Raw genomic sequence first — 15,742 nt, forward strand, 5'->3', positions numbered from 1 at the left:
GTTTCACTTGCCTTGTCAGAGATACAATACAGATCCTTTCCTTTTAAGGAACATATCTGTGGAAAGGAAGCCAAATTTTCAAGCACCAAGCCAAAAGAACCAGATCTATTTCTTTTTTACCCCAACTTTAATATCACAGAGGTTCTCATGCACCAAGCAAACAGAACCAGATCTATTTCCTTTTTCTCCCAACTTAAATATCACAGAGGTTCTGCCACCCTGGTGGGAAAGATGGTGGAACATTCAAAGTGCCTTGTAGGAGATCCAGCAGTTCAGCTCTTAGCACCTGTGATCCAGGGTGATCCAACTGGAAATGGACCCCAATTTTCTGCTGGAGAGGAGGTCAAAAGCCTTAATTTATGATGCTAAGCATCACATACACTTGAGTGCAGCTGGCTGTCTTCAGCAGGGCAGCTGAATGCACTGTTTAGACTGAGGTTTCCTTTCGACTGGCAGCATGCCTTGTACCTATTTCTACAAAATAATTTTTCAAAACCAAACACAGAGTTGTTCTGAAGTTCACCTCTGTCACTCTGCCACTGGACAGGGGACCTAGAAATGAAGGACAGCTCTTGGACTCCTGTCTGTTGGGGAGCTGATTTATCACTGACAACTTCTCCAAGGTTGTGCCTGTAATGCTCAGAGACTTGGGTCTGTCTCTCCTGATTTTTCTCAACCACATCAAGATTTTCATTTATTATTGTAATTCAGAAGGATTTATGGTTATAATTCAAAGGAATGACCACAAATGTTTGGGTTTTCTTTTTTAATGGCAGAATCTAATAAGGTGAGATATGCCAGTTGTTGTAACTGTCATTTTGGGAAAGGAAAAGTACACCTTTGCTAGGAATTTTACTTTTTAAGATGGTAGAAATGTAGAGGTTTTATTGCATATGCTGTTTGTCCTGCACTTACTAAAAGAATTTTGAACAGTAGTGCTGTCGTGCTGGCTGGGAGCATCTTTAGCCAACACAAAAATATCTTTTTTTATCAATAGGGTGCACATGTAAATTACAAGAAAATAGAACTCTACCTAATCTTTAACTCAGAGATCACTTATGGGGGTTTCATCAGAACATGCAAGTTAGAAATCCCAGTTACCAACTTTGCAGCAATTGCAGAAGGCTTTGAAATTTATCCATGGCTCTTCAGAGAAATGATTTTCTTACAACCAAGCTATCCCATGGCTGGAAGTGGACAGGTGCCAATGCAGGATTTGTTCTCAAACTAAAAGCAAAGGAGAATTATCACAGCTGTTCAGAAAAAAGACACATAATTTGCACTCCACTGCAACAAGTAGCAAATCAGCAAAAGCTGCAAGGTGGGAAGGAGGTGGAGTCTGGGATGCTCAGCTGGTGCCTATCCCTGAAGTACCATGGAAGCTTTGCTGGCCCTGGCTGGCAGGTAGGCAGGACAGCCTGATCTCCTTGGCTTCTACCCTGAAATGTTTGTTCAAAGCACTTTTGGGAGGTTTGATAATGGGCTGGGCACTGTTGACCTTCTCACACCTGATTTTGGTGTGTACAGGGATAAGATAGGAAGGTGCAGTGCCAGGGGTTGGTACTTTCAGCCATGGGATCATTTGTCCTTCACCTCTGAGTCCATCTTTCACTGCAGTGTGAACCAGAACAGTTCTGCAGTAGATCAGTGGCATTCTGAAGTTCACACTAAACTTTCTGTTCTTTCTGGGAGTAATAACAATGGCTAACAATGGATTTTTCTGTGTGGGCTGCTTTCCTCTTGCAAATCTCTCCAGCATTTAAATGAAGATACAGTAGCCACTGTTCACATATTAATCTCCTTGATGACAAAGCCACCTCTTTGTTCTGGTGTCTCTCCTAATACGAGTTATACCATAAAACTTGTATCTAGGATTTGCTTCAATCACAGTCTTACATTCCTGAGACACTGATGTAATGCAGATTATCCAGAAAGATTGGTGTGTGCCAAAGTAACTGTTCCCAAGGTGGAGTATACTGCATAGAGCACCATAAATTATCAAATAATGAAGTTCTCCTGTTGTATTTTCAAAGCTTCATCTTAACACGCTGATTTATGGGTGAAATTACTAAAAATACTGCCTGATAGATGCCAAAGCTCATCAGTCTTTAACCAGTTCCTCATTTAAAGATGAACTTTAAGCCCAACCTTGCAAACCCTGGCCTTGCAGACAATTATCCTTAGACCTAACAGAGCTTTGAGAGTCCTTGACTGGGGGCCAACTCTGAGACTTTTTCTGGTCATTCTGGCTGACACTTGATAATCTTTCTGGCAATCTGCAGTTACAATTTGCTTAATAAAATGTGCCTGGAAAACACTGGAGGTGTTTCCTGGTGCAGTTATGTCAAAGATCAGGAATCTGTGACCACAAGCCTCCCACCAGCTCTGAGGACCAGAGTAGAATGGTGGAGGTGATCCAAGTTTGTACCTGTGGCAAATTTGCATGGGTGATATCAAGTCTGTTTGCAGCAGAATTCAACCACTAACTCACCCAGCATTGCTGGAGGTAGTGAATGAGAGTGTCCAGGTGCTCCTGGTGGGACATGCCCAAGGTTCTGCTTCACCTCTGAGAGGACAGGTCAGATCCAAACCCCTGCAAAGCATTTGGCAATTCTCTAACAGGAGAGTGAAGGTCAACAGTCAGGTTTGTGGCATAGTGAGATAACACAGTGTGTTTCTTTTTATTCAGGAGCTGTGAGTGCAGCCCCCCAAAGCCATCAATCAGGATTAGAAATTACACAAGGAGAAAAAATCTGGTGTGAGACCAAGCCAAACAGTCTCCAGAACTAATACTCTATTAATAGCTCACACTTGACTATTGTAAAATGTAACATAAAAATCACCTTTCCACGTGGTGTTTGTCTCATGGCACAGTGATGAAATGAGTGTATTTAATGGCTTGAGCGAAGCCTCCAGAGTTTGCTCACCTCTAAAGCAGTGTGACACACTCCTGGCTGCTACTGGGACAGATCCAGAGTTCACTGAACTTAGTGACTGCTTTCCACTGAATTCAGAGTAACTTTGTCTCCAACCCCTGCATGATTTAGCTCCGGGCATTTGTATCTGGTTTAAAAACTAAATAAGTGAATAGTCCCCTAGTAGGTACATTAAATTACCTGAAACTTGGGCATGTTCCAAACTGGCTTCCTAACAGGGATGCTTGGGGTGTATCAGGAGCTATTTCCTTGTGACAGACTCTCACTGGTCACACTTTTGCTGTGTGTTCATGTCTTGAGTAGCTGTTGGTTGGGTTTATATGCAGCTGCATGGGGTGCAGTGGGGATGTTTGATATCTGACTGTATTGACTGTGATTTGGTATCTCAGCTGATGAAAAACCAACTCCTGACAATGTCTAGGATGAAGCCCAACATCTGTTTGCTCTGATTTCATAACAGATTTCCGTATTGCCTTTGTAAAATTGACCCTGGAAGTAATGATTTTTCCTGGTGAAACCCAGGCTGGAACAGCAGCTGGGAGAGCCTCTGCTCTGGCTTCTGTGCACAGACAAGGTCTGAGCTCTGCTGCCCCTCTCTCTGGTTTTCCTGCAAGGGATGAGTGACCATTTCTGACATATCCTGAGTAAGGGAGAAGTAATTGAGGAGGAACAAGTGCAAAGAGAACTGAGCTGAAGGGTGAGATGAAAGTGTCATTCAAATACAACAATCAGGGAAAGAGAGAGTCTGTCTGGCCCAAGTCAGCTGCCCGCTTTCTGCACCTGATGAAACCCAAGAGCTCAAGCCTTACTCATGAAATGAATAGTCAGGAAATGAATCCACCATCTGAGACCCCAAATCTGTCTCACTCCATGTCACAATGGAAGGAGAATCACTTAGTCCTGAGGTGCAAGAGATTGTCACCATACCCCTTAGAGTCCTCCCTGTATCAGCACAGCAAAAGCAGGGCTGCACTTTCATCCCTAAAATAGCTCCCTGAACACTGCTAAGTGCTAAAGGAATCACTGCTCCCTGTGCCAGCACTTCTCCAAGCCATTGCTCTAGACAGACACAATTCCCATAAAGGCATCACTGACACACAACATCTTCACAGAGCCCTTTAAAGCAAGAAAAGTGGATGAGGGAATATACAGGATAAGCTGCTTAACATCTAAAAGAAAGAGGACAGCAATAACCCCAAAAAGGTGCCAAGTGATACACTGCAAAGTAAACTGGGTGGCCAATTAGAAGGAATCAAGTCATGGTTGTGATGAGATTAGTGTCATCTACAGAGGCCTGATTCAAAGTCCATTAAGGCCAGAGGAAAAACTGCCTGGCTCTTTGAAATGGGCCCTGGTGTTCCTCTGCTTCATTATTTAAAGGCACCGCTTCCACCCCATGGAGCAACTCTGTAACTCCACATGTCTCCATACTGGGGGAAAAAAGGCTGCATTTCCTTGTAGCTCCTGCTTATTCATACTGTATTCTGTGAGTAAAAAGTGGTCTTTGAAAAAGTGTTTAGAGGTGGCCAGTGGTCAGTCCTGGAGAAACTCCCAGCTCTGTTATTGCATTAAATCTGAGCTGTTGAATTCTCAGCACCCTAGTGCAAGGAGATTCATTATTTCCTCCAGAATTTTTGTACAGAGCTGAAATGTAAATGAAAACAAGCTTTTCCCCAGATTTGTCCCACTAATTCCCTCTGTTCAGTTTTAGCATCATCAAAAAGTTTTGTGGAAGTGAGTCCTTTCTGACACCACAGCCTGGACAGGGAAGACAAAGCAGAAACAACTTTTGGAAACATCATCTCACATGTCTGTTCTGTGCAGTGTTGCTCCTGACAGTCACACTTTGCAGTGTCCTCGTGCATCCCTGTCAGTACTGCAGGAAAACCAGGGTGATTCAAAGGGTGCAGATCTAATTAGAGCTAATTAACAAGTCTGTAGTCACAGCTAAGCAGCACTCATGCATTTCTGCTGATATGTTAGTCATGCCCACGCCTGTGACAGCAGTGACAACTGGCTGCCAGCACAGGGATCTCATCTGGAGTGTTTCTCACTCAGTCCTGAGCCTGGAGTTGAGTTTTTCTCAGCGAGATATGGGATGGCTGATCCTGGCCCTGCCCTGCTTTCATTCACCCCTTCTTTGTTGCTCTAGGTTACATCGAAGCTGCTGTGATCCCTGCGGGTGCCCGGCGGATCAGAGTGGTTGAGGACAAACCTGCTCACAGCTTTCTGGGTAAAAAGAAAAAAGTAAAAATGTTTTAATTAAAATCCAGCTCTGTTTTCATTTAAAAATGACCCTTCTCTAAGCAACCTGTAAGGTTTGTTGCTGCAAGTGAGGAATTGGTGATTTGAGTCTTGCTGCAATCTCTGCTTTTGTGGCTTGGTTTCATGATGTTTGTGATGTGATAGTATGTGACACTTACAGTCCCTGTGCAACCTGGAAGGACCACAGAGTACTTTTATATACAGACAGAAGAGTTCCTGAGCAGAACTTGGCAGTGGCTTGCACAGGGCTGCCAGGAGCACACAGCACTTCAGGAGGGAGTGGGGAAGAGAACAGTGTGTTTAGAGAAGGGAATGGCAGAGGTACTGATAGGAAGGCGCCCAGCTCAGTCTGAAGCAGAGGCAGGACAGGGCAGCTGATATCCCTCAGTAACCTGCTGCCATTTCCTACAGCAGCACATTTTGACTGGATGCTGTACCCAAGACCTGATCCTGCATTCTGAGATGGGCTTGGCTGCAGCCTGTAGTCCACTTGCCTCTATTTTATCAGGCAAAAAAAAATTGTTTAATCCTCTTGTGGTTTCTACTTCTGCATTCCTTTAGAGGGGAACAGGCATCCACTCCTCCTTTTCCTATTGGGAAAAAATGGTTTAGACATGGCTGATGGGTAAGATTTGCATGTGAGGTTGTTGTAGGGCAGTCTGTCAATGCATTTGTTGTCCAGTTAGTTACTCATTGCATAAATTAAAGGTCAGAATGGCATTTGTAAAGTGCAGCCACTCAGTTACACTGAGGATCTGTCAGTCTGATCTTCTGCCTCTTCTGTCCAATGTTTGAGGCATTTCTGTCTCTGTCATTACTGTGCAATAGATAAAGGATTTTATCCCCATCTGCTTCTAGGGAGTCCAAGTTACAGAAATGCTAATGCCCCATTAGCCCTGAATTTACACAGGAAGCCTGTGGCAGAGCAGATGCTTCAAAGAAAATTGCCCAAGATCCAAAAACACCCCAACATTGTCCCAGAGCTTCATGGCCATGGAATTGCTTCCAGAGAGGAAGGAACTCTGAGAGGATTGCAGAGCTTGTCACTCTCTCATTTGTGGAAGAGGAAACTGAGGTGTTGCAACTTGCTCGTGGCTATGCAGGGAGTCAGAACAAAGCTCAGACCTTGGTCTCTGATTTCTACATCTTTTGCTGGTAATTCTTCATCTCCAGCCAAAAGGAGATGTTCATATCCAGCACTGGAATATTGGATGCTGCTGAAAATGTTTGCATAGTGGCTGTGTCAGGGTTTCAGCTTTAGTGCTATTGATTCTCTGTCTTGAGATCTTGCTGCAGTTGGTAATATCACTGGGAAAGATGCTTTTGTTCTCTTTCATTCCAGATTCAGGAGAAAAAAGGAGGGCAGATTATGTCATTCAACTGCCCTTTGATCAAAACCATTGGCATTTGTGCCACTTCTTGGTAGGAAGGAATATCACCACTGCTCCTGTTTCCATAATGCTTTAGCCACAGGATCCCGCCTACACATGAGATGTTTGACATAGCAAAGCCTGGTGGAATAATGGGAGCCAGTGTTTCTTTGGGTTTTGCAAGTGCTCTGCCTTCTGGAAACCAGGCTTTTTGTTTGTCTTGGTGGGGTTTGCACAGGGTATTTGAGCTTTGGCAGATAGCAGAGCACTGAGAGTCTTACATGAGTTAGAAACTGCCCTTCCTTGAGACAGCATAACCTTGACTAAAGCAGATGGTTCCCCACTGGGTGGTGAAGATTAAGATTGTGTATTTTTGAGAGCAGGAGCTGGCCCTGTTTACATCACATAAAGATAGATAAAAATCTGGCTCTTTTAAAGCTTTTAGCGCTTTCAGCTCTTTGGTTCATGGTCAGGAGCCAGGAGAACCTCTCTAAGCTTTCCAAGGTTTTCTCTTTCAAGGAACACTCAACACAAAGAAAAGATACCCAAAGCCTTGCTGAACTGAGATGAAGAATAGCAGCACGGGGGTCCCGTAGGGCAATAAAGATGACCAAGAAAGAAACCTCAATCACTCTTAAATTCAGGTCTGAGTGTGGAAGGATTTTGTATTTCAATAGCACTGACAAAGCTGAGTCCAATCAGGTCTTATTTCTACTCAGAACCAGGTACAACATTCTGGAAAGAGGCCCAGCATAATTTGGAATCATTATTCCATGTGCTGGGAGCAGTGCCTGAAGAATTTCCCTCCACCTACAGGCAACCCACGCTGGCTGCCTTGGCTGGCTGTAACTCTCAAAAACCACCTTGAACAGGAAATGCCTGGGCAGTTTGTGTCCACAGGCTGGGAAGCAAGCTGCAGAGACCCAAGGTGGAAATAAAGATCTGACTAGATGCCAGGTTTAGAAGTTGATTGGTCAGTTCCTGCCTTCCAGCCAACAAGAAAAACAGAAGTTACAGGTTGTTGCTGGGGTCCCTATTCCTCCTTCTCTTCTACTGTATGAGTTTGAGTTTAGTTCTGTCACCTCTGGGGCTGGGCACACAGCCAGTGGTTGTGTGTGACAAAAGCCATTGGAGTTCCCTGTGTCTGAGACATGGAAGGTTTTGTAGCTGCAGCAGTGATCTTGCTGATGGAGTAATGGAGGCAAACAGCAATGAAAACACTTTGGCCCGAGTGCTCTGCTCATTCCCCAGTGCAATTCCTGCAATCCTCGAGGAGCACCTTTGGGAACAGGTCTGTTTCCAAATTCTCCATCTCCTCAGCCACTAAGGGCTGCAGTGCCTGCAATCAAAATCAAACCCTGCCCAGAAAAGAGGTTCAAAAGATGAAACGTTGGTTTTCATCAGCAAATTGTCTCCCTTTGATGGTGAGCTGGAACCAAAGCATGACTTAAGTCACTCAACCTCTTAAACAGTTTGGAGCACATGCTGGACTATCTTTCCTAGTCAGCCATGCTGCTTGGAGATAGCTTTATCTCATCCACAGCTTTCATCTGCCTGGAAGCCACTAGGTCTTGGCAGAGGAAAGCAATCCTGCTTCAGAATTGTGTCTGCAGCTTGAAGAAGGTACTTTGTAAACTGAGGGACAAAGCAGAAAGAGAAGTGAGCCACAGGGAGAGACACATTGTTGCAGCATGCAAATGCCAGGACACCAACTTACCCCTGGGCTGTGTGCCAGGGGAAACTTTCCTCAGAAAAAATACTCTCCCACTTCAGTTCCCCTTCACCCTGATTTTGGAGTCTCTGCTGGAACTCTGAGAGCTGTCAGGAAGGTTGTGTGCAGCAGGACAGATATCCACCTTTTTCCAGGATTCCCAATGTTCCTAGTGTAGATGCAGAGAACCTTGTGACCTCCACATGCTCCGGATTCCCCCGAGTTCAGACATCACAAATAAAATAAATAAATAAATAAATAAATAAATATGTATATATATATGTATATATATATGTCCTAGGCACACCCAGGAGGGTTTGCTGGCTGTGGAGGCTTGATCCAAAGGGATGACAATAGGAGACTTCCTATTGACTTCCAAAGGCTTTAAACAGCTTCTCTTTCCTTCTTGCAACACACTCAGTTAAGTGAGAGCAAAGTTCTTTACTGGAAGAGAATAAAATAGGCATGAGATGCTAGAGGTTAAAAAAACATCTTGTTAAAGGCTTAGCCAAAAGACACAGTTAACCTTGAACTAAGGAAGCCCAGTAACACGTGGGATATTCTGTCTGTCTGCTGTCAGGGCAGATTTGATCACAGTGAATGGATCTCCACAAAGGGGCCTGGCACTTTCTGCTGCAGCAGGGTCTGCCAATTTTCTCTTCCCTCAGTGCATCTCACCAACATCTGGATAACTCTGCTTCCGTTCTAACACAGAAAACACATCAATCCCTAAATCAGCTTCCACTGATGAGTCAACAGTAATGTGATGCCCTTATGGCTGGAGTTGTCTTTGAGTGTTTGAAGGACATCAGTGATCCTGATGCAAAAGTTAGGCTGGAAGAAAGGACACACAACTCCAAATATCTTTTCTCCTCTATATTCATCTTTCTTCTGAAGATGAGCTTTCCATGTTGACCTTAGTGAGGCACAGAGGTGCAGGATGGGTGAGACCCTCCAGCACCTGACCTCATGCATTTGTGTCCAGCACTTGGACTCTGAAAAGAGGGTGACCAAGTTCACATTTTGCCCACTGACCTGCCCCTGCTTTGTGACTTAACTTTTCTGTACAGCTCTGACAGCTGAATGTTAATTTTTTCAGTGTTTGGTTATGGGGCACACACAAACACAGCATCAGTTGTATATTGCATTTGCAGTATGCACTGTATCAACAAAGATTGGATTGCTCTTTTTCTCAAGGAGAGTTTAGGAAAATGTGGTCTCAAAATCTGGAAACTGAAAGAAAATTCTGCTTGGAAACCAAATTGCAGATTTGTCTTGTTGCATTTTAAAGGAGAGTGTAGAGGTAAATGATCTATGAATTTTATGTTAATTCTTCAAAATACCTTCATCAGCTAAAGTACAGAATATATCCAAGTCAGAAACATCACAATGGGCCATCTAAAAGTGGGAGAAGTTTTATTCCTTTAAACTCACATCCATTACAAGGTTTCTGCATCTTGTGCTTGAGGCACCTTGAGACAAAGGCTCAGTAGTCTGTATTGTAATTACAAATTTGCTTGCATTTCATTCCATGGTGTTTGGTTCATTGCAGCTTTAAAAGATTCCAGTAAGAGATCCATTAACAGCGACTGGAAAATTGAGCTTCCTGGTGAGTTTCAGATCGCAGGCACCACTGTCCGGTACGTGCGAAGGGGGCTGTGGGAGAAAATCTCTGCCAAAGGACCAACTAAAATACCACTGCACTTGATGGTAACTTTATATCCTTTGTTTGTGTTTCTTAAGTGATGCAACAGAAAGGGTTTATATCCTAGCTGAAAGTTAAATTTTGATTGTTTGCTTCCTCACCACAGTGTTCTTTTGCAGCATTGCAGGGGCTGGAGAAGCTCAGCTCTCACTCAAAAAGTGATGCTCCATCCTGAGCTCAATGAACAGGCAGTGTTCATTGAGCTCATGTCCAGTGCAGGAAATCACTGTAATGTGTCACAGGTCCATTCTAGAGGATGTAGGTTCCCAAGGACCTGAATTATTTCTTGGACATACCTGATCACACACATAAAAGCATATTTGCTGAAATGTCTTTTCATCTTATGCCAGAATGTATTCTGTGTTTAAATACTCTGTTCTCTTACAGAAGAGGTGCAGATCTAGCATGCACAGATGGTATATGTGAATTTGAATCTAAGTAATGACTTAATTACACACAAATGTTCTTTGTTTTCTCTATTGTTTTTTCATTTGTATGTAGTTTAAGGTGTTTTTTGACATTTTTTCTTAATGTTCAGCATAGCCCTTCTGTTAACCCAGCTTGGTATTTTATGAACAGCCACGTGGCTGTACATGAATGAGAAGTCCACAGGGGAGAGAAGAGCTGGACTGTGGTCCCAGAGCTGTCACTGGTGGGTGACAGAGTGACCCATGGGCCAGTCCCTTAATGCTGGTGTAACCTTAACATTTGCATTTTTGAGACAGCTGTAATAATTCCTGTCTCATATATCTGTTCCTGTTTGAAAGTCTGCAGAAAGCTTTACAGGTTCTGTGGCAAGGTTTGCATAGAAAGTATATTTGTTTCTTTCATTGTTTCCTGTAACTTTTTTATTCTATTCCATTTTTTTCTGTGCTGTTTCTTCTCCTTGCGACTTTTTTCCGTGTTTATTCTCTGAAGGCTGTCTGTAAGCACTGCTAAAAATCAGCATTCTCTCCCTTCCCTCACCTGATTTTTTTGGCTTGCTGGTGTTCATTGTGCAACACTTCCTGACCCAGTTTGAAATGCTCCAAAGATGCCTGAACTTTTCACACACACAAAAAGCTGACAGTAATATCCACTTTGTCAATACCTTCTTGGTGTCAAAATCTGCTGCACAGGGACCTGAGGGGTTTTGTCTTTGCTTTCTCAGACAGATGAGTGAGTTTAAAGGCTCACAGAGCAGTGTCAAGCTGGATTCAAAGAGGTTACAGCTGGAGTAGTCAGAGGTGCAGGGTTGAGCTCACCAGCACCTTCCTGGCTCACCTGTGTAGTCCAGGGAGTGCCCACTCAAAGAAAGTCTATTACAGGTGTATTACACCCTCTTCACCATCAGAAACATCAGCTTCTTCTGGACTTTGGCCTTAACACAAGCCTTCCCTCCTGAAACCAGGACTCTGACAGAGTACCTTGTACTGCCAAGGTCTTCCCAAGCTCATGTGAGAAACAGGAGTTGCACAGGTACCGTTTGGGAGGATGCTGTGCAGGGTTCCTTTGGCAGCTCCTGGAACCTTCCAGGGCATTACTTGATTGAGGTCCACTGCAGTAAAATCTGTATTTTGGCATTTTGTGTACCTCAACATCAGCAGAGCTTTGATTTTAAAGAAATGCTCAGTTCCCCTTCATTAAGGAGTAAGTAGCTAACATAGGAGTGATTTTGAGCTTCTCCATGAGCTTCTCCAGATACAGACAGGCCCTTTCAGCAGATATAAGCAGAGGAAATGTTCCTTCTTCACCTTTTTCACAGAAATGATTAAAAATGAGAAATGTAAAAATTACCAGACCATTAAAAAACATGTGGTTTTAAATCACTGCCAGTGGTAAACAAAGCACACATGGAGTCTTTGCTTCGAATCAGATACAAATCTTTTCCCTGATACAGGGTGGTGGGTTTCATTCTTTCAACACAAGAAAGGCAGGATGGTTACCAGTTCCCTCTAAATAGAAAACTGTTGTTCAAACAGTGGTGGAATACACTGGACTGACAAAGAGCCAGAAGCTTCAGTCAATCCATTGTGACCTGCATTTGAAACCAATTATACACACATACACACACCCCCCAATTATATATGGCTACGAAATTGCATGAAATTGGTTTCATATGGGCCTCTAGATTCACTGGTCTCACACCCATATTGAGATAATAAGGATTTCTTTTTAGGAGCTGGTTTTTAATACTTGAGGCATTTCTCCAAGTGCATTGCTCTGTGTGTATTTCTTGGAGAAACTGGTGTTTGTGTAAGTAGGCCTGTGCTGGTCCCCCTTGTGCAACAGAGGACAACCAAACACTCCCAGAGCAGAAGGGGGCTTTAGACAAGGCTGACTGATCAGTTCTCTAGAACAGGAGTTTCTGTCTCCTGCACTTCAAGAAAGCCAGGTCAGGGCTCAGGCTCTCTGCCTCTGCCTGCCTGGTGTTTGAATTGTGTTTAGAAAAACCAACATTGTTCTTTGAAATTGTAATGGTGGCTGGCTGGTTTCAACCCTGGTATTCAGTCCTGGAAGTGAGGCTCCCTCTGTAGCTGAAGCAAAATCATGTCCTTGTTCCCCACATCCTCTGGGAGGGGCTCATCTGCCCAGGGTTCTGCTCTGTGCAGAGCAGCTCAAGGGTGCTGAGTTTGTGGAGCCCCCTCAGTGTTCACAGCACAGGCTGCCAGGACCCCTTCTTTCAGCACATTTGTGTGGTTAAATGAGCTCCTGACAGCTTTAGTGAGATTATTGGTTAAGTAGGAATGATTGTGCAAATCTGAAGGGGAAACAATTATTGTTGGGGGATAATAGCACTTGCAAATTTGTCTTTTTTTCAAACAGGCAGCTGCTTGCTCCACTTTGAGAGCCTTTATTTGGTAAGGCATTGCTCTTTTTTCAGTAGGTGACAAAAGCCAGCACAATTCACCTGTCTAATGATCAAATCATGGGATAAGAAGTATAAGTAGGTTTAAAGCCACGGCATGAACATTACAGTAGTGCTTCTATGGCATTTGTTAATACTGTGGTAACTCAGATTCCATGGGCCGTCTTCTCCATGGGATATCTTCCAATCAGTTCTGATTCAAGCCAGGGAAAGTGAGAGCCAAATGAAGTACAACATGTAAATCAAAACAGGACCAGTACTCTCATCTGCCCATGGTGAAAACATAAATATTTTTCTCTGTTCCTTTGTTAACAGTCAGGGAATTTTGGAGTAATAACACCAGAGACATCACAAGTGGTTCCATAGGAAATAGCCTGCTGTTGGAAACAGGTTTCACCTTCCTCTAGCAATATGCAGGGATGAAAATATATGTTGCCAGAAGCTGTATGAAATGGCTTTTTCTTATCTCTGTTTTCTGAGACATAAAACCCTGCTGCTACAGCTTGTCAGCTGGAATAGTCATGCTTGCCTAGAGTGCCACATTCACCAGGAGACAAGGGACTTTTTGTGCTGCAGTTGTTTTTCAGAAGCATCACCTTGTTCTTTCAGATGTTTAACTCTAGATGCTCTTTAAAATGGTTGGTATATGAAAAGTGCTGATTTAATGCTTCCTGTTGTCTTTCTCTTTGAGTAGCCAGTGTACTGCTGATCACATACAAGGCTGGAAGTTATGCCTTGAATTCCAGGTTTAGACATCCCTGTGCTGCTTTAAATATTCACAAATCATAAGCAGTTCTTGCTCCTGCAGTTGCCCTGTTTTAGCAGTACCATTGTAATCTAAGTTTTCTAGATAAAGATTTGGTTGCCTTTCACAAGGTATTTATACTTTAGGGATTTTTTCCTGAGCCAGCATTTCCAGCAGTGCTATCTCAGCCTGTTGGCTCTCCCAGCACAGTGTGTTGCAACAGCCTCTCTTTTCCTGCTGAACCAGGTGCTGTTATTCCACGACCAGAATTATGGAATTCATTATGAATACACCATCCCTGTAAACTATACTGCTGAAAACAGAAGTGAGCCAGAAAAGCAACAGGACTCCTTGTACATCTGGACACACAGTGGATGGGAAGGATGCAGTGTGCAGTGTGGAGGAGGTAGGGACACCAGGAAGCTTGGTGGGAATTCCTGAGTGCTGTTTGCAGCCTCCAGCCACAGGAGAGGTGGAAATTGGCCATGAAAATGGACTTTGCTGTAATGAATTCAGTGAAAGCTCGTTCTCACCGGCTCCCCCTGCTCTGATCCCCATCCCCACAGTTAATTTCCAGCCAGCCTTTTGGCAGGGACACTGCTCTGTCACTGCAGGCTGGAGCTGCACCTGGATTCTGTGTGCAGCCCCAGCCTCCAGCCCCCAGCACATTCCTGGAGCAGCATCTCACAGGTGTCCAGGCACGCTCAGGGAAAGGCCCTTCCCTCCCCAGGGATGGAGCAGGGCAGTGCTGCTGGGGCAGCTCCTGGGGATCTGCATCGGGTGCTCCCACCCAGGAGCACATGGCAAAGCTCCTTCCCAGAGCATCCCTGGATGTGCCCAGACAGATCTGCTGCAGCCCTGGGGGAGCTGGTGCTGTGAGAGCAGAGGCTGCTGTGTCAGACACTCTCCATTGCATGTGCAGTGCTGGGAGGAGGAGGGTGTTCCCCGAGGAAAACAGATCATTTCCAAGCGTCCTGGGCAGTCTGTCTGCACCAGCAGCCTCAGTTATTTATGATGTGACATGACAGGAGGAAAGAGCTCATCTTCACATTTACAGGCTCACTGCCCTCAGTGCACTGAAATTACTGATTTTTTTCTGTAAATAGGACTCACTTTAGAATAGACACTCTTGCATTAAAATAATAATTTTGAAGCCATTAAACCCTCACATGAGGGAAAAGGAAATTTATTTGTGGCTCTTCTGATTTTTGTTGTAAGCCTGTTACAAATTTGAATCAAATCAGTGTCTTCCAGCATGGCTCCCACCAGCACTAGCTTGATAATTGGTCTTTTATTTTAGTTGTCCAATGCTTTTGCTACTTATCCAAGCTGAGAAGGGACTTTCTCCTTTCCATACAGATGTTTGCATATTTTTTATTAACAGAACATGAGTTATTTTTTATTTTCAGCTGCAGATGGTGAATAAACTCAATCTGACACAGTCTCAGGGTTAGAAAACAAACCTGAGAAACCAAAATTAGCAGTGAGGCAAAGTCACACAGAGCAGGAGTATCACTTTCCTTGTCACATCTGGTCACTGTCATGCTCCCTGTGGCACAGCTTTCCTGATGCCACTCCGTGGAAGGCTGAGCCCTGAGGGCCACACTGGGTGAAGGAAACTCCTGGTGCACAGTTTGTGTGAGAGATGCTGGCTCCTCCTGAGATGCCTCCTGCCACGAGGATTTTAAAGCAGTATATCTGGAGGAGCAGGAGATGAGAAACAATTTGTTTTGTTGGCTTTATTTTCTCTTTGTGAAATATGAACAAGCTCAGTTAATGACTCTTGAACCTTGGTCAGTGCTTTTCATGCTGACTTCCTGGCCCGGAGCAGCAGGAGGCAGCTGTCCTGTCATTATCAGTCACATTAGCAGGGGGTGGGAGGTTGTGTGACTTCAGCACATCTGCCTGGGGTGATGACAGGGCACAGCTACCTGTGGAGGAGGAACCAGAAACGAAAACAAATTGTTTTAAAGCTCCTTTCCACGTTAAACACTAGAAGGAGAAAGCCCAGGCTGGATGCTCATGTGAAACAGTCAATTGCATGATTATTGGGGAAAGATTTGTAGCTTTTCTGGAAAAAAACCAACCCAAAACATGCCAGTACAAAGGTCAGGCAGAAGTGGAGATTAAGATTTCTTGCAGAGGTGGTAGAGTACATCTGG

General features: G+C 44.1%; 1 protein-coding gene across 1 annotated transcript in view; it reads left to right on the forward strand.

The window, feature by feature from the left end:
* ADAMTS17 (ADAM metallopeptidase with thrombospondin type 1 motif 17) overlaps positions 1 to 15,742 on the forward strand; it is a 153,187-nt gene that overhangs the window by 104,680 nt on the left and 32,765 nt on the right. Inside the window, exons 16-18 of the mRNA XM_054272652.1 lie at positions 5,089 to 5,169; positions 9,835 to 9,992; positions 13,827 to 13,986. Of these exons, the coding sequence (XP_054128627.1) occupies positions 5,089 to 5,169; positions 9,835 to 9,992; positions 13,827 to 13,986 (399 nt within the window). The remainder of the gene's footprint in view (positions 1 to 5,088; positions 5,170 to 9,834; positions 9,993 to 13,826; positions 13,987 to 15,742) is intronic.

This window comes from Melozone crissalis, unplaced genomic scaffold (assembly GCF_028551555.1).
Source record: "Melozone crissalis strain CALT ecotype California unplaced genomic scaffold, PUWL_Pcris_2 ptg000014l_1, whole genome shotgun sequence".
NCBI classification, from domain to species: Eukaryota; Metazoa; Chordata; class Aves; order Passeriformes; family Passerellidae; genus Melozone; species Melozone crissalis.